The sequence below is a fragment of the Suillus subaureus genome (genome assembly GCF_016647635.1).
Source record: "Suillus subaureus strain MN1 chromosome Unknown BJ212scaffold_301, whole genome shotgun sequence".
NCBI lineage: Eukaryota > Fungi > Basidiomycota > Agaricomycetes > Boletales > Suillaceae > Suillus > Suillus subaureus.
This window is the reverse complement of record NW_024538857.1, coordinates 1-21,107: the sequence shown is the minus strand read 5'-3', so window position 1 is coordinate 21,107 and position 21,107 is coordinate 1. Positions and strand designations below refer to the sequence as shown.

Genomic DNA, 21,107 nt, shown 5'->3' with positions numbered 1-21,107 from the left:
ATCTTGTGGGAGTCCTATAGTGATCCCGTTGGCTAATTTTGCTTGGTCGATGATATTAACCTACATCTGATCTCGCTGGCTAGCAGGCAATTTGCGGTGCTCGGCTCCTCTGGATTCTGGAAGGGGTGAAGCTCGCCATGCGGTATTAATCACGACAAATAAATCCGATAATTTGTCCACATGGATGGACCTTGCAAATGGCAGTGGGTAATACGTTTTTTTGGTACTGAGGCTTCATCGTGCTTGGTTTCAGTCTTGTCATGACTCGGTAGCATCTTGTGTTATGTACCATGACCATGATGAATAGTGCTCAGCGCTCAAGCGCTCATGGTCAATGCAGTAAATGCATGATCATAGGCCAGTAAAAAACTGCTAGAGCTGCCAAATTCACGCCATGTGTAGACACCCAGACAGTCAATACTAGTACTAGTACTGCTTGAGTACTGCGATCCTCCACCGTCAAATGGCAGAAAAAGACGACCGACGTCAGCAGGATTCGAACCTACGCCCTCAAAGAGGAACAGATTTCTAATCTGTCGCCGTAACCACTTGGCTATGACGCCATCGGAGGTTATACAGCGACATGTAAATCATTATCGATTATCCTCCTTGACTCTTTATTATCTTTTGCAAGTCTTCGAAAACTCGTATCGTCTCATTTTGCATCCCCTTGAAGGCAAGGTAAGCACACAAGGCTGAACTGTTTGAACTGATATACAAGTTTTGTGCAGGTCGGAGGTCTCTCCTTGTTGGTTTTGACCTGAACGCTCCTGCGCAAATCACGGTTTCCAAGAGTTGGAGTCTTGGACCCAAGATCTTTGAAACCGTTTTTTGTGCAGTAGCCCCAGACTTGCAAATATTTCTCTCACAAACATCCTTTCTTCTGGGCCGGTTGCTTCTAGTACCTTCAGTCGCGAAAAACGGCCATTCCACCTCTCCGTTTCTTCCAGCTGCAGGAATGCACCGAGTCCACATATTGGACCATCCGATCTTCGGAGTGTCCTGAAAGAGGGGATCCACTGGACCACAGCCATTCCCTGTGCCTCTTGTATCTTTTGTTGACTAGCAATCTTGTCACCTACACGTTGTGGATCTGGTCAGTGGAGCTCCATCTTTTGGGAACTGGTGGTTCATGTTCCCGGAAGGTCGAGGATGCACGGCCTAGAATGAATGAACCACTGGCAAATTACACGGTTGGATCTTTATCTGTCCATCCGAGCGCATCCACAATAGGCGTTGGGTTGAGCCTATACAAATGTCGCTTGTTTCGTCGCGGCAATATCTTCCGGACCGTTGTTGTCCCCGCCTCTTCGTGCTTATTGAATGCATCTTCTACTTCCTGCCGCAAGCCCTTCCTCAACTCGTTGGCGACTTCAACCTACATTTCAAACGTGTTCGCGAGTGAGCAGTAACCAGTTAGCCAACGCCTTTTGGCTGGCGCACTGACCAGTGTCCCCCGCTGTGACTTAGTAAGTTATGTTTCAAAGTTTGTCATAGAAGTTCTTCGAGTGATTGAATGGTTGTGCAGCTCATTAATGAAGAAACACCTATTCCGGTCTCTGTTTTTCAGGAGGTGCGTTGCGCTTCTATTGCCGAGTTGATCATTAAATATGATAGGGGTGTTGAAAGCCTGGGGAGATTGTACCGTGGTATATCTCGATCTTGACACCCCCTGGCTGCGCTAGGACCGCTATGACTACAAGAAGCGGGTGCTGTATATGGAGTGCCATATACTACCAGTATCAAGCGTTGAAGGACTTGTCGCAGGAATGTCAAACTCGGTTACACCTTCTGATTAAATGCATAAATTGACTACTGCGTGTTTCGATAGTAGTGGGCATGTCGCGATGGGTCTTGTCTGGGAGAAGATATTACTTGCAACTCTGATATGTGCAACGGCGGTATGTTGCTCACGCCCATTCTCAGTCACGATCCAGTTCCCGTTGACAAAGAACTTTTGGTGTACAAGATTTTGGCGGAACTGATATGCACTGAATAATCTCAAGATGCCTTGGACTGTGGTCTCATCCTGTTATGCGGCGGGCAGGATGTAGTATTCATGGTCGAGTGCCCCGAACTTATATATGTGTTGATTTTCCAAACACGTGACCTGCACGTCGCGATCGGCTTTGTTTATCGGCGTGCAAGTTTGGTGCAAATAAGGTTCAAACCTGGAGTATAAATACCTCGTGTTTGTCGTCGCACTGATATCCCCCAGTCAGTCCCGCCATTATCGTCATTTTACGCTCGCCAGCTTATCTTTACGATCCTCCATTCATTCGCCAATATGATCTCTACTACTACCCTGACTCGCGCCGCCCGTGTTGCCTTCCAAGGCTATCTTACAGTCGCTTTCTTCAAAAAATCGTCGTCGACCGCACTATTCAGGTCGTGTCCAGATCAGAGAAGGTCACCATTAGCCTTGTCACATCCACTGTCTGCTCCTCGACAGCCGTTCTTCTCATAGCCACCACCAAAGCTGCTCAACAATTCCTCAGCGATGACTTCCAACGCGTTCCCGCTCATAAGGACGTCGACGATATCGCTGAGCCCAACGCACGTTTTGCTGGCGGCAAAGTTGTGGATGCTATCTCAACAACCAAGGCTTCCGGAGCACCAGCTCAGCCACCCTCGTCGCATGCAGTGATTGAATTGATTGAATCTGCCTTTGACAGTCCTACCGAAGGCTTATCAACAATTGATTCTGACACGACACTCGTAGCCTGCGACGAAGACTTGGCTGAGGACGTTTTCTCTGGTGATCGCGTCTCAGACACCACAGACCTTGACTCGGAGTCGCTTCCTGATGAAAGCACTTTCTACGAGGTGAGTAGCGCGTTTCTTTTTGACTTTTGTCAACTAATGTTTGGGTTTATAGGACGACTGTCAGGCTACAGCACAGTGCCTCACAGACGACGAACCGGAACACATTTTGCACGCCGAATATGACTCTCAGACTATCAACAATCTAATCCAAAGAATGTCGACTCTTTCTCTCGATGATGTACCGTCTCATTTATCAAGTCTTTCTCTCGACAATGTACCTCCCATTTCGACTATTTCTCTCGACGATGTAACCTCTCACACTTCAACTATTTCTCTCGAAAATGTACCCCCTCATATTTCAACTATCTCTCTCGACGATGTAGCCTCTCATACTTCAAGTCTCCCTCGATAATGTGCCCTCTCCCATCTCAACTCTCCTTCTCGACGATGTACCCTCTCCCAGTTCAACTCTCCCTCTCAACGACGTACCCTCTCCTATTTCGACTCTCCCTTTCGAAGACGTACCCTCTCCTATTTCAACTCTCCCTCTCGACGAAGTGCCCTCTCCCATTTCAACTCTCCCTCTCGACGACGTACTCTCTCCCATTTCAACTCTCCCTCTCGACGAAGTGCCCTCTCCCATTTCAACCCTCCCTCTCGACGACGTACTCTCTCCCATTTCAACTCTCCCTCTCGGCGATGTATCCTCTCACTTAACAACTCTTTGGCCACATCCCGACAATGGTTCCCCTCAGTCATCGAAATGTCAGCCTCAACCCACTGCAGTACACGACCACGTTATCGACGACCTAATTAAAAAAATCGTAGCTCTTTCTCTGCATGACCATGCTTTCGATGCTCTACCCCCAAAGCCAGAGGCTCTTACTCTCAACGGCAACCACGCTGTCGATGTTCTACTGCACAAATCGGAGTCTCTTACCCTCGACGACAACCACGATCTACTGCAAAAATCAGAGGCTCCTGCTCTCGACGAAAACCCCGCTGTCAACGCTCCTGCTCTTGACGACAACTACGCTGTCGACGCTTTACTGCACAAATTTGAAGCGCTTACTCTCGACGACGACCACGCCATTGATGCTCTACTGCACAAATCAGACGCTCATATTCTCGATGACGATGCCTCTCAGTTATCAAAACGCATGCTACATGATAACACTAATGACAGTCCCAGTCGCCGGCACTTACACACCACCGACACCTTACTTCGAAGTCTCGAGATTGTCCATCCTCGGAATTTCAACTACGACTCACCTTACACAACGATGCTATCGACACCATACTTCGAAGCATACAACCTCCTATTCTGGACGATAGTCCCTCGAACCAAAACGTCAGCCACAACACCCTACTAGCACGACCACAGTATCGACATCCTACCAGCTGAACTCCACACGGCATCTACGAAAAGTGATTGGCCACTCATACTCTTACCTCATTTACTGATATTTCGGTGTTAGAAATTCAATGACGCGCATCGCTTCCAGCACGTCCTTGGTGTCAGAGGTCCCCTACGACCCAACGCCTAATGGCCTCTCTCGTTGTCCCCTACGACATGGAGTCATCCACGAGGTTGAAGGCCCGCACATACTACGCGCCAGCATATCAGCTCTTTGATGAGCCAGAGGTCCCCTACGACCACATCTCGACGACGCATCAAACGACAACGGCCTCCGTTGTTCTCGACGATGTACTTTCTCCTATTTCAATTCCTTCCCTCGATAATGTACCTCCCCCCATTTCAACTATTTCTCTCGACAATGTACTTTCTCACTTATCAACTCTTCCGCCACAGCACACTCTATACACCCACACTATCGACGCCCTACCTGGTCCGTCTCAGCTTTCGGAGCTTCGGTCAACACATGCCCTAGATGATCGCCCTATCGACGACCTAATTCGAGGAGTGTTAGATCTGTCTCTTGACGATGTTCCCACTCAATTGTTGACACTTGGGCCGCATCACGCTCTACACGGCCACTCTGTCGACGCGTTACCCAATAACATAAAAGTTCTTGCTCTCGACGACAGCCTCGCTATCAATATACTACTCAATAACACAGACGCTCGTGCTCTCGACGACAACCACGCTATTGACGCTCCACTGCAACGATCGGAAGCTCATACTCTTGGCTTCGATGCCTCTCAGTCATCGAAGCTTCAGCTACAACACATGCTACACGACAACACTAACGACACACTACTCCACGACGCGGGTGCTTTTTCCCTTGACGACGGTCTATCTCAGTCGTCGGAACTTCAGCTGCAGTCCACCTTGGACGATACTATCAACATGCTGCAGCAAAAAATGGACGCTCTTTCCCTCGACGACGATCCCTGTTGATCACAGTCACAGTACATCCTATACGACGACACTCGACAATAGTCCCCATCACAGTCTCAATCCTCGACACTTGCACCGCAAGACTTTTTACACGACGACGACGCCAACACCCTACTCCGAAATACCGAACCTCTTACTCATGATAGTCGCTCTCAGTCCTCGGAATTTCGACTACAACACACCCTACACGACCATGCTATCAACACCGTATTTCGAAATGTGGAACCTATTACTCAGCGGCAGTCCCTCGCAGTCGCCAAATTTCAGCCACAACACATCCTATTAGCCACTGAACTCCGCACGACGTCTACGAATGGTGAGCGGTCCACCCATACTCTTTCCTCCCTTACTAATGTTTCAATGTTATAGTCTCCTACGACCAAACTCGTTAGACGTCGACGCATCTAACATCTCTCCGGTGTCAGAGTCCCCTACGACCAATCCGGATGATACCTAATGGCCTCCCTCGCTGTCCCCTACGACTTGAGTCACATTTTCCACGAGGTTGCAGGCCCTCCACGCGTACTACGCACCCAACATAGCGCAAGTCTTCGATCTACGACCTGGAGGCTGAAGGCCATCGTCCACAGTCTTAGAGTCCCGCACACTAGTAGTACGTCTAGCAAACCAACTTGGTCCCTTCGGGTTTCCTTCATCAACTACCACTACGAAGTTCTTTCGATTTGTGTTCTATTTCATTGGTACGACCATGGACTGTCCATTTAGTTTAATTACGGACGTATGTGATCTATACTTATCTCATTGATGTCTTGTTCCTCTCAATGAATATAATTTTCTTGCATATGTTCTGAAGGCGAGACGTTTTTGAGGCTCAGAACATTCCACTACCGAGACCGTAGTGGCTATCGCATTGCAAGAATGCTCTATTGAGAGAACTGATTCACTTCAGTTTTCTAACGATCCTATTTTATACGTAGCTGTCGGTTTTCGTGTTAGCAAGCAAAAAAGAAAACCGATCTATTGATCAGTCAATGATATCTGATTGTTTTTACGGATAGTAGCAATAGTTGCGTGAAGCTATTTGGGCACAAAACCAAGGGGGTTCAAGTTGCGACCCGAAACATGGCTTCGAACTTATACAGAAAGTCCATGATGAGCCGAGCTGTGATGCATTGATGGGCGGGTGGGCCATAGCAGCTTGCAGCACAGAATCGAAAATAATGCGTCGCTGGCAACAGAATAATGAACGTTAAAAGACAAGAACGAGACGCAGGCTGTCAGAAGGGAGTGGAGGTCGGGTGCAACGAAACGCAAGTGTAGTCGAGCAGTAGAAAACTTGTGAGTACTACGCGGTAGTACGAAGCAAGAAATGTGAGAACCAGAAAAGTTGTTCTTGCATTATCGGCGCTTCGTTGACTGTGATGGACGACCATCGTAGTAGATGCAGTATTTCATGCCTGATATCGTACGGTTTTCCCAAGAACCACTGCAGTCGAACCTGATGATATCATTGCAAGTAGCAGATAAACAACTTCACTGGTAACGAACGTCTGAACACTTCTCTGGTAGTACGTTATTATATCTGCCTTATTCCGGAGTTGAGAGATATCATTTTTAGGACCACCACGATGAGAACACGAGGGCACAAACTTCCAGGATTTAAGAATTGCGGCGTTTTCAGATGTAGGATGACTGCGAATATTGTCGAACACTCTTGGATGATATTAGGTTGAGCTTTCGTGAATTCTTCGCTTGTCACAAACGACCGTTTATATAATCCCGTTTTAGCCTGTATAATATCTCTGGTAGTATATCGGATAGTACACCCGCCTGTCACGCGGGAGAGCGGGGTTCGACTCCCCGCCAGAGAGAATTTTTGACCGACCTCTAAGGCCGGGGCCGGTCATATGCATGACATCGACAGGCAAGGCCACCCGATCGTGTGCAGGAGGCGTTTCGACGATTATTAAAGGGCGATTCCACATCGAAGCCGATTATCAGCACGTATCCAAAATCCAAGTTCAGGTCCCAGGATCGCGTCCAGCCCCGGGACTCTGACTCCCACTATTGTAGCGAACTGCTGCAAATTTGCACGACTCATGTTTCTAAAATTTTTAGCAATGGTTCGGCACGCCGTCTGATTCTGGTCATGTCAGTGATTACTCCTATGAGCAAGGCGCTCGTGCCCTCCTGTAACCGAGTTACCGGGTGAGCGCTTAGCCATAGTCGTCTTCAAAGCTTCCACTACGCCTCGCCACCATCTAGATTCTAGCGAGCTTTCCACAGTACTAGAACAAATGTTTATCACCTAGAAATTCCTATCCCTTCGTAGTAAGTGACACAGTTCGAATGCTTCGCTGCCTAACTTATCACTGGTTTGCAGAATTACTATGCCAAATTGATGCCAAAACATCATTTCTCAACTTCAGCAGCCTGTAATCTTTGATTCAATGTCCTCATAAGTCGCGAGGCACCCCTCTTCTATGATTTCTAACTGTTGTACCCAGTTAGTACTTCTTGGAGTTTATTCCATTTATCTGTATCACCATCACCATCATCATCACCATCATCATCTCCTTTCCAAGGAGTCAATGTTGGCATAGCCATATTTTATTCCCCCTCTTGTTCTCTGACATCATCAACAGCTCTTTAATATGTCTGAAGGAGCTTGGGAGAAGTTTTCTCAGGTCGCTGTGAAGGGTGCTGAACATGATTCTTGTGAATGCCAGCCCCATCCTAAATGCTTGGAAGGGACCCAAGTAGTCCTTCTCAATCACATTTATGGATTATCAGACACCAAAGAGAAGAATTGACTCATCTGGCTGCATGGCACAGCTGGCATTGGAAAGTCTGCTGTTGCGTTCACTGTAGCTGAAAGAATGAGAGGCCTGAAAATGACTGAGGAGATGAAAGTAGAAATGTGGCTCAGTGGAACATTCTTCTTCTTGTGCAAGCACACAAAATGCTGCACAACTGGTTATTTCTTCATGATGCTCGCTTACCAGCTAGCCATCAATTTTCCCAGCATCCAGCTGGATGTGAACAGGGCTATCCTCAAGGATCCCTCCCTTCTAGACCCCAACAAGTCACTTTGCAAGCAGATGGAAGGGTTATTTCTGCAACCCCTGCAGAAGCTTCAATCCAGACTACGTGAATGTCTGCCTTTGATGTTCATTGTTGATGCCCTTGATGAATGCACACACAAATCCCCCAATGAATACTTGTCTGAATCCAGGGATGAAGGCGAATCCGAAAGTGAGCTTTCTGAGCTCATCTCCCTGCTCGCCCAAGCTCTTCATGATCCTGATCTACCTTTGATCCACATCCTAGTCATGAGTCACTCAGAAGCACATATTTGCGAAGCCATGCAGAGCGAAGATGTGCACCCACTGTTGTGCAAGATACCAGTGAAGATTTTAGGGGAGGGTGTTGCTGCTACCATCTCACTAGATGGCATAGATGTTGATGAAGATATCTATCGTTTCTTGGAGCATTCCTTTGGTAAGCTGCAAAGTTGCTCTCCCACCTTCCTGCAACCAATGAAGGATCAAATTGAGAAGCTGGCGATCCGAGTGGGCAGACGTTTCATTGTGACATCTACAATGATGAAGTTTATTGATGATTGACACAACAATCCCCGTGACCAGCTTCACCTCATGCTTGAGCTAACATGTGAACTGCTACCAGGAACGGAGGTGTATGAGTTATATGATCATATCCTTTCCACATGCACTGACCTGAAGTGGGCATACCTGCACTTGTCCATTGTTGCTGCCCTTATGGATCCTCTACCAATCTCACAAATATCAGAACTTCTCAGCCCTGGTCAGGGCAGAGATGTTGAGAAAGTACTGGTGCAGCTATAGTCTGTCATAGATGTTCCTCCTGACAGCAGTCTCCCCATAAATATCTATCACTTGTCTGTTTGTGACTATGTCTCTCACTGCTCAAACTCCAGTCTCTATATCACTTCACCTCACTCCCTACTCACACATTCTTCTCTCCACTTGATGGTACGAGAGCTCCCAGGTGTTACAAACTAGGGTAGTTCTAACAACAGATGACTCGATAAGAGTCAGGGATCTCTGTTGAGATTCTATGCAAGACAATAAGTCAAGCATTCGGTGTAAGCTAAGTCAAAGGGAGTGCCTCTGACTTAAAGTACGATTCAGACAACAAGAGATTGGAGGTCTCAAGTGAAGGATATTCAGGGTAAAACCTAGTAAGATTAAAGTAAAGAGCTAAAGTGTACAGGAGGACTATTTATGGTGAACTACTGTGCTTTAGGGCAGACATGAGAATGGAATGAGTCAGAGATAAGAAACGCATAAGCGATAACAAGAATAGGTCATCTAGCAATGGCAGCAGCAGTTGTGATGTAATACAAGGTGTGAGTCAGAGATAAGTCTAGTGGTGGCATCATGTGGCTCATGATGTAATACACGGTAAGAAAGAGGAAAATGAATAGGGGCATATGTGGTTGTAACATTACCCCTCAATTAGGGGTGAAGTCACTGACTTCAAACATCTTGGTTAGCCCAGTAAATCAGGTCAGCATCATAGTTAGAGTCTAGCAAATCGTTTTGCTCCTCTGTAATAGTAAATGATTGTTTATCAGCTATCTTGGCAGCATGATGATAAATGGCATCCTGCTCGATCTCCCAGTGAGCAAGGGCTTCATAGAAACCAGTGTCAGTCCAAACCAGTGGAATGACCGCTTCACCCTTCAAGTCTTTACAAAAGACTGATAGATGCCCAGGTGCATATTCTTTGCAAACCCGGCAATAGTATGCTGGGCAGTTCTTATGACGATGCCCAGCAATGCGACAGTTACAACATATGACATTGTCAATGGTTGCCGTTCTTACGGTGGTGACAGTGGATGACTGTGCAGGTGGAGATGGGGATCTGGATTGTCATTTATGGTTTCTATGTGGGGAAGCTGATGCAGTTCGTTTGGCGATGCGGGTGGATCTGTGCCTGATGGGGTACTGACATGTAGTGGGTGTGATGGGGGTAGGAGATGGAGAAGCTGGTACATCAAGTACAGCAATAGGAGGGATATTGTCATCCAAATGCTCAGTGGTAGCTGTCAGAAGAACTGGTGGTGGGACTGGAATGGCAACATGTGGGGATGGGGGTTGTGCGATTGGGTTTGTAGCAATACATTCAGTGATGATGTGGATAGCCTCTCTGATAGCTTCCTTAGTATCATCAGGCAACAGGTGGATTGCAGTATTATGAATGCGTATATGAAGGTGGTGGAAGATGGTCTTGTGACGGTCATTGTCAAGGAGATTAGCGGTGCATTCGATAAGGCTAGCGTCTCTGATGATTCGGATAATAAGTCCGCTTGAGATTGCTCCCCTTTCTCCTAAGAGATGATCTATCTCAATGGTGTACTGTTGGGACATGATGGTGGATTCAAACAATGCACTAGTCTTGATCTGATCAATGATTGTGAAGTAATCGGTGGGGGTAGAGTTGCTGGTTAAGGTAGAGTCAGTCAATGGTGGGGAAGTGATTGGGGAGGGTGTGTTTTCAGTGGCAGCAAGATTGGCAATGGTGGCAGTCTGGTAGTCAGCAAGAGATAATGGGTGGGCAATGTTCTCAGATACAATGTTCATAGCAGTGGTGAGTTCTTCGATGCATTGTATGTAGAGGTGTAAGCGTTCAAGAGACATTGTTTTGGAGTTACAAGTGGTGGGTCTTTTTATATGCAGAGAGGACGTCAGTGGCATTGCTAAGATTCTCTTCTGGGATCCATTTGTTACTGGCGGAGGAGTATCCTTTCCAGGACACAAGATAGTGTCTTCATTTACCTGTACCTTTGTGTGATAAGATTGCATCAATTTCATATTCTTCTTTGTTATCTATGACATCTGGGGGAGGATCATGGAAATTCGGGCCGTGGATTTCTGTTTCGTGATAGGACAATAGTTTGGAAGCATGGAACGTGGGATGAACTCTCCACTGAGGTGGTAGTTGGAGTGTGAACATGATGGGTGATAATACGGCAATGACAGGGAAGGGGCCATATTGCTTTGGCACAAGCTTCCACAATGGTAGCTGTGTGATCAAATTCTTTCCTGATAACCAAACCTTATCTCCTACTTTCCACGGGTGGTACTTTTGTCTGTGTGTTCATTCTGCCATTCGCTGCATAGCAAGGTTATGACAGGATAGTGCTTCTTCTCTCGATTTCTGAAGTTGACAGAGTCGGTCTTCTGCGGCAGGCACAGTGGAGTCAGGAAGGGTATGTGGGAGAGCTCGAGGTTCATATCCCATCATAAGGAAGAATGGGGAAGCATTTTGTGAGTCATGTTTTCGGTGGTTATGGATGAACTTGGCCATAGGGAGATGTTCTACCCAATCTTCTGGGTGATTACAGCAGTAAATACAGAGGTAGGTTTCAAGTTCCTGGTTAAGATGTTCGGTTTGTCCATCAGTCTGAGGATGATAAGTGGTGGATGTGGCAATGTCATATTTCAGGAGCTTAGCAAGGGCTTTAGAGAACTTTGATACAAACTGTGGTCCTTGATTGGATATGACTTTCTCATGGAGACTGAAACATCAATAGATGTATTTGAAAAACTTCGAGGCAATGCCCTCAGAAGTTATGGTTTTTGTACAAGGGGTCAGAATTACCCCCTTCATAAGGCAATGGTCTACCACAACCATAACAGAATCAAAACCTGCACATATGGGGAGGTTGGTAATGAGATCAATGGAGAGTTGGGCAAAGGGTGCGGAGGCGACAGAGGGAATAGGGACAAGTGGGGGGGTCACAGGATGCATGTCAGATTTCATTTGCTGACAAAGAGTGCAACCATCAACGTATTTCTGAATATAGGAGCCCATAGAAGGCCACCAAAAGTCTTGCTTAACAAGCTCCTCCGTTTTAAAACAGCCAGGATGACCAGCAGTAGCATGGTCATGACAATGTTCTAGAATAAGGTGTCTGCTGGCAGGCCTAACATAGGTGCGATCTTTGTAATACAAAATGTCATCTTTAATTGTCCAATTGGCGAGTGCAGATCTCATGGGGGGAAGCGATAAGCCATCAAGGGCATCTGCAGTGGCCTGGAAGATGGGATCAGGGTCAGTGGGGTCTGGGTTCATGAGTGTGGTCATAAGTTCCACATCAAGAAGTTGTACAAACATAGAGTCTGGGAGAAGAGTGATGTCATCATTGTCACCCTGCCCAGTTCCATGGTCAGGACGTCTGGAGAGTGCGTCGGGGGTGGCAAGTTTAGTTCCAGCAATGTGGTGGAGTTTGATGTCATAACAGGAGAGGAGGAGTTGCCAATGTGCTTGGCAACGAGTCAATTTTTGTGTGGTCCGGAAATAGAGCAGATTCTTATGGTCCATAAAGACAATTACTGGATGAGGGTTTCCTTCAAGGTAATGACACCATTCAGTAAGGGCGCAGATAACAGTGAGAAGTTCATGATCAAAGATCTGATAATTCCTTTCAGCTGGGTTCAAGGTTTGGGAGAGGTATCCACATGGATGGTAAACTCTGTTTTCATCTGTTTGTAGCAAGACCACTCCAGTGGCAACAAGCGAGGCATCAGTGGCAACAGCGAATTGCCGGCTAGGATCTGGGTTCCATAATACAGGTTGCTTCAAGAAGCATTCTTTAAGTGTAGTGAATGCAGAGGTGCATGGGCTGGACTAGTGGAATACCATATCTTTCTTGGTGAGATCAATCAAGGGTCTAGCGATGTCGGAGTAATGAGGGACGAAATTGTGATAGAAATTGCAGAACCTGAGGAACGACCAAACTTCTTTTACTGTGGTAGGGACAGGCCAGTCACAGATACCGTCGGTTTTTGCGATATCCATTGCAACACACCCAGGGCGAATGATCATTCCTAAGTATTCAACTTCCGTGGTGTCAAAGGTGCATTTTTCCGGTTTCAGGAATAGTTGTTCAGCACGGATTCGTTCTAAGACACAACGAGTTTGAGCATGATGGGAAGGGAGGTCATTTGAAAAGATTAGGATATTGTCCATGTAAATGACTAACCACCCTTTGTTTATTTCCTGCTGGAAGGTCCGGTTCATGTATGCCTGAAAAGTAGCAGGTGAGTTGCAAAGACCAAAGAACATGATGTTAGGTTCAAAAGACTGTATTCAGTGGTAAACGCTGCTTTCCAACAATTGTCGGGGTGGATCTGAATGTTATTATATCCAGAACAGACGTCCATCTTTGTGAAATATTTAGTGCCATGTAGTTGAGTGACCAGGGTTAACGGGAGCGGGAGGGGATAAGCATTTTTTACCATCCAGTCATTGATATACTGATAGTCCTGACAAGGGTGTAGGTCACCACTTTTCTTTCCAACAAAGAAGAATCCACTAGCTTGTGGTGATTTTGACTTGGAAATGAATCCTTTCCGTATGTTTTCATTGATGAATGCTTTGACGGTGGTTTGTTCTGCTTCTGACAATGGGTAGACCTTAGATGTTTTAGGGACAAAACCAGGTTTAGTATCAATGTGATGGTCGATTCCAGGACGTTCTGGGGGTAGTTGATTTAGTCCGTCTTTAGCAAAGATGTCGGCAAAGTTGTGGAGGTAAGAAGGGACAAGTTCTTCAAACAATTTCTTCTTCTGCTCAAGCCCAGCTGCTAGTGCAAACTGCTGGGCTTTGTTACTGGTTTTGACATATTCAGTGGGCCATGACAGGGGTGTGACTGTAGGTTTCTGTTCTGCAGCACTAGTACCATCTTTGGTTAATGGAGTGTCCATGGAAATATTGGTAATGACTCGGAGTTCAGTAGCATCAATGGGGTACTCAACCAAAAATTCATCATCATCAAGGTGGTATGTAGCGATTTCTCATACAGGTAGTGCATAGTCTGAGGTCCATACATCGTCTTTGGTGTCAAAGGAATTGTTGTCATTGTCAGGGATGGGGTCAAGGTTGGGTAGAGCCGAGGGTGTTTCTTCATCTGGGATTTCTTCAATGGTCACTCAGGGAGATGGTTCTATGAATGTAGGTTACACAGGAGGCGCCTTTGGCAGCACTACAACTGGTGTTTCTTCTTTCTTCAAGTGGGAGTTTTTCCAAGTTCTATCAGCTGGGGTTTTGATAGTCTCTTGAAAGAGAGGGGGAAGACCATTCTTTTTTTGTTCAGCATCAATGTCTTCTTCTATTAGATCACTTTTCTTGGTACAAGAGAGTTCTAATGTCTCAGCTTTCCACCGAATGATTGGGTCCATGGCATGCAGCCAAGGGATTCCTAGCAAAATCTGATCACGATGGCTGAGTTTCATGATATTGAACTTTCCAAGCATGGATCATTCATCGATCTTCACAATGAGGATGCAGTAGTGGGTGATTGCGCCTCCTTTTGCATAACTTCCATCCACTGTGGTTACTTGGAATGGTTTTGTGAGTTTATGCATTCGGATCTTATGAAGCTTAACAAAGTCTTTGGAGATAAAAGTTCTGGCGGCTCCAGAATCAATGACAGCAGTTGTTTTGATGGTTTTCAGGCGAGTTTTGGAAATGAGGGAAATGGGAATGCGAAGTTCCTTTCTGATTCCTACACCTCGAACAAGTCTAATAGGTACATTGGAAGATACTGACATTGATCCAGTCTTCCACATTAAAAATCCTCATTGATACAACAGACTTCTTTTTCATCTTCTTCGGCTGGTTCAGTGCAATGCACAGGAGCTTTGCTGTTCTTCTTCTTTGGGCAGTTACAGGAGATGTGGCCCTTCTGGTGGCAGTTGAAACACTTGCCATTCTGGTAGTGTTCAGTTTTCTCTTCCTCGGTGAGGCGGTCGACCTCCATAGCATTGGGGTCATGGCGATCAATGGAGGGTCTGGGAATGTAGCATTGACCAGTAGGCTTTGTGTTTGTGCGATTGTTGTTGTGGAAGATCGCACCACATTGCCAATTACTGTCAAGTCTGATTGTGGCTTGGACATACTTGTCAAAGTCTGTAGGGACAGTTTCCATCTGATAAATGGCATTACTGATTCCTTTCTTTAATCCATTGTTGAAGAACGTAATCAGGACAGCATCTTGCTTTACACTGGCTTGTGCAGCAAGGGTCCTGAAACTGGCGATATAGGAAGTGAGGTCGCCTGTCTGCTTCAGAGTTCAGAGTTTATTCATAGCAGTGCCAACTGCATCTGCTGGTGCGAACGCTTCTTTGAACTTAGCTTCAAAGTTTGCGAAGGTCCCGTAGGACTTCGAGGTGGAGTTATCGACTTCAGTGTAGAATGTCAGTGCCCAACCCATGGCACTGTCTTTTGTCATATATGCAAGTGCGGTAATGACTTTCTTTTCATCAGTGTTGTAAACCAATGAGTTAACAGCAAAGTATGCTTTTACTGAAAACAACCATCTTAATGCATGGTCAGGGCTTCCATCATAGTCTTTTGGTGTCCCAGCCTTGAGTTCTGATGAAGAGCTGGACATTCTGATACTGGGATGTGCAGAAAGATTTCAGGGTGGCTGTTCTTCTGGGAATTCGTCTACTGATGCAGTTGAATGCTGATCTGGTTCTGTGGTTACAGGGGACGGGATTCGTCTCTCTCTGTCTTCTGTGATATCCAGACCTTCGGCCTCATGATATTCTTCTTCTTCTGGTTCTGTGGGGATGTCATTTGGATCAGTCTCCCACCAATACTTTCTAACCCAGGGGGTCATCTTGCTTTGAGCTACTGGGGCCTCCCTTGATGGAGAGGTTTGATAGGGACTTTAATCTTTTGTTACAAACTAGGGTAGTTCTAACAACAGATGACTTGATAAGAGTCAGGGATCTCTGTTGAGATTCTACGCAAGACAATAAGTCAAGCATTCGGTGTAAGCTAAGTCAAAGGGAGTGCCTCTGACTTAAAGTACGATTCAGACAACAAGAGATTGGAGGTCTCAAGTGAAGGATATTCAGGGTAAAACCTAGTAAGATTAAAGTAAAGAGCTAAAGCATACAGGAGGACTATTTATAGTGAACTACTGTGCTTTAGGGCAGACGTGAGAATGGAATGAGTCAGAGATAAGAAACGTGTAAGCAATAACAAGAATAGGTCATCTAGCAATGGCAGCAGCAGTTGTGATGTAATACAAGGTGTGAGTCAGAGATAAGTCTAGCAGTGGCATCATGCGGCTCGTGACATAATACATGGTAAGAAAGAGGAAAATGAATAGGGGCGTACATGGTTGTAACACCAGGTCCCTCAGCCCTATTGGATGTGCTCTCAGTATTGAAGCAGCAGAGTCAAGCTATGGAACCCCATGACCCCAAGAATCTAACACACTCATTATCTTTTATCATCCAGCCATTGGAGCCAATGCAAGTGCTTGCAGCTCTCCTATGGCTTCGGGGAAATTGCAGTTCAGAGTCACAATTCTGGCTAGAAACTCTGGATGGGCATGCCTGGCTGGATACTTTGGATGGGTGTACCTGGCTGCAGACTCAAGAAGGAAAGGACTGGTTGCAGACTCAGATGGCACAAAGCTGGCTGGACCTCTCCAACCTGCAGACCCAGCGCGAGCCAAACTTAGTCTCCCTTATTCAAACTATATTGGCAAGAGTGCAGTCATTAGTTCTACAAAACTCACCACAGACCCAGCACGGGCAAAACTTAATAGTCTCCCTTAATAATCAGATTATAGCAGAAGGAAGTGGGTCATACCCACACATGCAAAACTTGCTGCAAACTCGTGGTCAAACCTCGCTGCTGAGCCAGCCTGGGTGGGACCCGCCACAGTCCTAGCACAAGGATACCTCACTGCTGATAATACCATTTTGGCAGAACCTGTTGCAGACTCAGCATGAGCAAAACTCACTGCTGAGCCAACCTGGGTGGGACCCTCCCCAGCACAAGGAAACATCCCTGCCGACAATACCGTTTTGGCAGGACCTGTTGCAGACCCAGTGTGAGCAAACCTCACTGCTGACCCAGAGTAGGAATGACTGGCTGCAGACCCAGGGGGGAAAGGACTGGGTGCAAAGCCATGTGGGGAAGGATTGGGTGCAGACCCGGGGGGGAAAAGACTGACTGCAGACCCAGGGGGGGAAGGACTGGCTGCAGACCAGTGGGGGGAGGCTCTGGGTGCAGACCCATGGCACACTGGACTGGCTGCAGACCAAGGGCATGCAACAGTGGTTGCAGACTCTTGGTGGCCAAGATTGGCTGCAGACCCTCGGTGGCCAAGACTGGCTGCAGACCCACGATGGATGAGACTGGCTGCTGACTCAGGGTGGGAATGACTGGCTGCAGACTCTGAGTGCACAGGACTGGCTACAAACCCCAGATGGGCGAGACTGGTTGCAGACTCCACAAGGTCAAATGTGGCAGTTGACAACTGCCTGGATGGCAATGGAGGAATTTTCGAACACATTGGAAGCAATCAAGCAGCACATCATCATCCCAGAATTGTCCTCCCACCCAGCTTTTCAAGTTATTCAGCAGTTCAAGAGCTTGCCAGATTTCTTGATGTTTCCTGTGTTCTTGGCACTAAGGCACCAAGATCATTCCAGCTCTGCATTAACACAAAGTCACCTTCCACCAGATATGGAGATTATTCATGCAATGAAGGCCTTTTCTTGTTTCGCAAACCAAGCACGCGAACGAAGTCAATCACCTTCCAACATTCTTAACTACGCATGTCAAAACTGGGTTGTTCATATCTCGCGAGTTCCCAATCCATGGGACGAGAAGCTTGCGCATATTTTTAAGTCTTTCTGGGATCGTCATCTCCTCAACTGGCTCGAGAGGCAGTGGTGTGCAAAGGGTCTGCAGTTGTGCCTTGATATTTTATCAGAAAGTGAGAAACTTGTGAAGGTACGTGTGTTCACAATGGTTTCTTCCTAGACCCATGACCTGACCTACGCATATAGGAACATCTTCTCCGAACCCCAGGGTCATCTCAGTGACCAGTCTGAAGCTGTCGGTTTATGCAACACATCTTGTATTAATGCCATGGCAATTTCAAAGAACTACATAGCGGTTATACACATTAGATGCTGGTATAATGACGGATCGCTCCGTACCTGGTCTGGGGGGTATAGCCCTCAGTAGATAGATAAACCGTAATAATATCCGCACTAGACTGGGTCGCCTTGGGTGTGGCAGCAACTTAGGAGGTTGCGCAAAAGGAAAAGATCCGGGGTTTTGACTCCTAGCACAGCCGGTGTGTTTGCCAGCTATACTAATTTTCAACACTGGTTTTGATTCAATATAGATAGCAAGTAGATAACAAAATTACATGAGAAATATCAGTCGCTCAGTATCGCTTGTACCACGTTTGCAACTCTCAGCTGACGGAGGTCAGTATATGTCTGGTGAAACAGTCAGAATGTGGGGCTATGGATAGGTAGGCCAGACAGAAAAACAAACCTGGCCACATCCGACAAAAATAATTGGCTGGCCTGTCACATATGTCATCGAGAGCGCTGCGCCAACCTATGCGCGAGTGTCAGCTGCCATTGCCGTGGCGAGCAAACCACGCACCTTGTCATCCACAGTATCCCACTTGGTCACTAGCATACCGTCAATGCCACGCCCCTTGCCCGAGCCGGATGCAGAAGAAAAGTCACGAAGGGCGCGGTCGAACTTAGTAAGCTGGTCGACGGCCTCATTGCCAACGAGCGCCTCGCCGACAAAGATTATCTTGTCTGGGTTATTCGCGGCAACAAGCTGTGGAGTTTATCAACGGAGTTCCAAGGAGCTTCCACAGTGTATCATACCTTGGCAAGTGCACGCATGAGGGGCTGGCAGAAAATGATCTATTAGGATCGTGACAATAATAGTACCAGTTTGCGTACCTCGTTGTCTTGCATGCGCCCAGCTGTGTCAATTAAAACGACATCAAAATCGTTATCTTTGGCTGGGTACGAATGCGTGAGTTGAAAATGCACTATGAACAAGATTCCTCACCATATGCAATAGCTTCTTTGGCGATTCCCGCAGCATCCTTCCCGTACCCTTTCTCATACAATTCAACACGGCCTTTGCTATTTGTTGCGCCGTTGACACCAAGCATAGAAAGATTGCGCACATGCACGCGAAGCTGTTCGACCGCACCGCTCCTACACGGGATGTTCAGAATAAGTGCAACTTGAGTAATACTAACGAAGCTCTCTTACCGAAAAGTGTCACAGGCTGCAATGAGCACCCGCAAGCCGTTCTGGATGAGCCAGAAACAGACTTTTGACAAGTTTGTGCTCTTTCCTACGCCATTCACACCCACAAAGGTGATGCTATAAGGCATCCTCTGTTGAGCGGAAGGCAGGGGGGAAGAAAGTTTAGTCCTGATTGACAATAACAGGTCTGTTGAGGTCTTGGGCGTCAGAATACGCGTGAGCGAAGATGACAGTGCCGTCCTAACGGCGTTGCTGGTGGCTGAAATTGCGTCAGAGCACGACAGATAAAGATGCGAGACACGGCATACTTTGGAAACCTCCGACTTTCTTCCCCACAAGACTCTCACCGACACCTTCGCAGACCTTGTCCGCAATGTCCATGGCCACATTTTTCTTCATAAGGTGTTGTTTTCATCCCCTCCAAAACAGGCTTCAAATCCTGTTCGGTTAAGATTTTTGGAGCCTGTCAAACGGGAGAACAAAGAACTCAGAGCGCCCAATGAGCCCGATGGCTGCTTTGCACCCTCATTCTTCAAAGCACGAGTGATAGCGTCATTCGACTCGTCGTCCTTTCCACCAAAGTCCCAATCCTTGACTTCATATAAACCATCCCTTGTCCTAGTTCCAAGAGAGGCTTTGTCTACGAGGGCCTGCAGGTCATGCGATAAATGACCATTTGTGCCGGAGTCAGGCTTGTCGATGCTAAAGTCCAAAGAAGCCATTTCTGTTTCTGACGGGGCCGATTCACCCCATTTCCGCTGCGCCTTGCTTTTCGCCCTTTTGCTCGTTGACTCGGAGCTGTACGATATAAAGCATTGGTTTGAATTAAAATGATTTGCGCACTCACTCTGAAGCTGGCACACTGTCCCGGCCGCTTCCCGAGTCCACCCTCGTCACACCTCGCCCTCCCCTTCGGCCACCCCGGCCACGCAGTCTGTTCTTCAGTGCTTGTACGTTGCGGGCTATCTGTTGCTCATCCTGCACTGCAATTGACGATTCGGAGGGAACTAGAGGTCACTTGAGAATATAAGCGTGACGTACTGAATTAAAAAACTCACCCGTACTGAGGTCATCAGAAGGAGGACTGGGGTCAGGTAGAGCTGGAGCCACTTGTCTATAGCGAGACTTGCGCTCCTGCAGACTTGGAGTGAGCAAGCACGGCATATGTGCGAGAACAAGGACGCACCTGGGCAGCCTTGTCTTCGAATCCCTTCAAGAGCTTGTCGAAGACACCATCCCAGCCTTCAAATGCTTTTGCAAAGTTCCACGTTTTGGCAGAATCGCGCGCAGCACCTGATACGAGTTTCCCGCTTTTTATTGCATGCAACGAAGCAACGAAAGTAGCCAAGAATGGCTCGAATAATTTTATAAACAGTGCCTTGAGCGCAGCTAGCAGGTCATCCACGTAAGTTAGTTGGAGAATGCGATGATATGCAACCTGCATTTCTGAATGTCAGTCGAGAGTTACTCCATCAGCATGAACAACGGACGTACCACAAAATTAGCTCTAGATCATTAAAGAATGTCCACTTCACTGCGTACCCGTCCTTCTCGTATTTTTCCTCGGCTGTCCGCCCTTCGATCAGGGCTTCACGTATGAGAGAATTCACGGGAGACGAGGAGAAGAAGCCAAGTGAGATGCCTCTGGGGTAAGGAACGTGACCATAATACAATACCTCCTGCAGCTGATAGTGAGATTTAGCTGCTTCAAATGATTATTAGACCGACCTTTGTGCGAGATCGAGCAGTGGTCGAGCATGGTCGAGTATAATGCACGTCACTCCTTACCGGACACCGCATCATAACTTCAATTGATTACATAAGCCTTGGCATTGCACAAATCGACTCACCTCACATCGATGAAGTTTTGAAGCTTCGGCCAGCTCACTGCTCAAATAACAGCC

The 21,107-nt window shown here is 47.0% G+C and overlaps 5 protein-coding genes and 2 non-coding genes across 7 annotated transcripts; 4 read left to right on the top strand and 3 right to left on the bottom strand.

Annotated features, from left to right (window-relative positions):
* Window positions 1–481: 481 nt before the first annotated feature.
* Window positions 482–563, bottom strand: BJ212DRAFT_t148. The gene has a single exon. It is a non-coding gene; the product is annotated as a tRNA-Ser (tRNA).
* A 2,509-nt stretch (window positions 564–3,072) lies between these two features.
* Window positions 3,073–3,423, bottom strand: BJ212DRAFT_1409982 (uncharacterized protein). The gene has a single exon (XM_041337470.1). It carries the CDS (start codon window positions 3,407–3,409, stop codon window positions 3,161–3,163), a length of 249 nt encoding a protein of 82 aa, XP_041185272.1. The 5' UTR covers window positions 3,410–3,423; the 3' UTR covers window positions 3,073–3,160.
* Window positions 3,393–4,207, top strand: BJ212DRAFT_566750 (uncharacterized protein). The gene has a single exon (XM_041343534.1). It carries the CDS (start codon window positions 3,607–3,609, stop codon window positions 4,099–4,101), a length of 495 nt encoding a protein of 164 aa, XP_041185271.1. The 5' UTR covers window positions 3,393–3,606; the 3' UTR covers window positions 4,102–4,207.
* A 105-nt stretch (window positions 4,208–4,312) lies between these two features.
* Window positions 4,313–5,585, top strand: BJ212DRAFT_1489618 (uncharacterized protein; the record flags this gene model as incomplete). Its single annotated transcript, XM_041341427.1, has 3 exons — window positions 4,313–5,123; window positions 5,211–5,444; window positions 5,521–5,585. The coding sequence occupies 3 exons, from the start codon at window positions 4,313–4,315 to the stop codon at window positions 5,583–5,585; spliced, it is 1,110 nt and encodes a 369-aa protein (XP_041185270.1).
* A 1,303-nt stretch (window positions 5,586–6,888) lies between these two features.
* BJ212DRAFT_t149 lies at window positions 6,889–6,960 on the top strand. Its single transcript has one exon. It is a non-coding gene; the product is annotated as a tRNA-Asp (tRNA).
* A 1,023-nt stretch (window positions 6,961–7,983) lies between these two features.
* Window positions 7,984–8,715, top strand: BJ212DRAFT_1489617 (uncharacterized protein; the record flags this gene model as incomplete). The annotated part of the gene is made up of 1 exon (XM_041341426.1): window positions 7,984–8,715. The coding sequence occupies one exon, from the start codon at window positions 7,984–7,986 to the stop codon at window positions 8,713–8,715; it is 732 nt and encodes a 243-aa protein (XP_041185269.1).
* A 9,220-nt stretch (window positions 8,716–17,935) lies between these two features.
* Window positions 17,936–21,028, bottom strand: BJ212DRAFT_1409975 (SRP54-type protein). Its single transcript, XM_041337469.1, has 13 exons — window positions 20,932–21,028; window positions 20,694–20,905; window positions 20,386–20,641; window positions 20,051–20,210; window positions 19,631–20,001; window positions 19,207–19,462; window positions 18,998–19,149; window positions 18,886–18,947; window positions 18,808–18,831; window positions 18,572–18,757; window positions 18,458–18,523; window positions 18,112–18,399; window positions 17,936–18,057 (listed from the first exon to the last, which is right to left on the bottom strand). The coding sequence occupies exons 1-12, from the start codon at window positions 20,960–20,962 to the stop codon at window positions 18,337–18,339; spliced, it is 1,839 nt and encodes a 612-aa protein (XP_041185268.1). The 5' UTR covers window positions 20,963–21,028; the 3' UTR covers window positions 17,936–18,057; window positions 18,112–18,336.
* Window positions 21,029–21,107: the final 79 nt, after the last annotated feature.

Excerpts from the sequence above, each read along its gene's own strand:
- BJ212DRAFT_1409982 (XM_041337470.1), bottom strand. The coding sequence starts at position 3,409 with ATGGGAGAGGGCACTTCGTCGAGAGGGAGAGTTGAAATGGGAGAGAGT.
- BJ212DRAFT_1409975 (XM_041337469.1), bottom strand. The coding sequence starts at position 20,962 with ATGCTCGACCACTGCTCGATCTCGCACAAAG. Across the intron at positions 18,832-18,885 it reads GGCGCATGCAAGACAACGAG|CCCCTCATGCGTGCACTTGC; the intron begins GTACGCAAACTG and ends ATTTTCTGCCAG. Across the intron at positions 18,758-18,807 it reads TCATGCGTGCACTTGCCAAG|CTTGTTGCCGCGAATAACCC; the intron begins GTATGATACACT and ends TAAACTCCACAG.
- BJ212DRAFT_566750 (XM_041343534.1), top strand. The coding sequence starts at position 3,607 with ATGACCATGCTTTCGATGCTCTACCCCCAAAGCCAGAGGCTCTTACTC.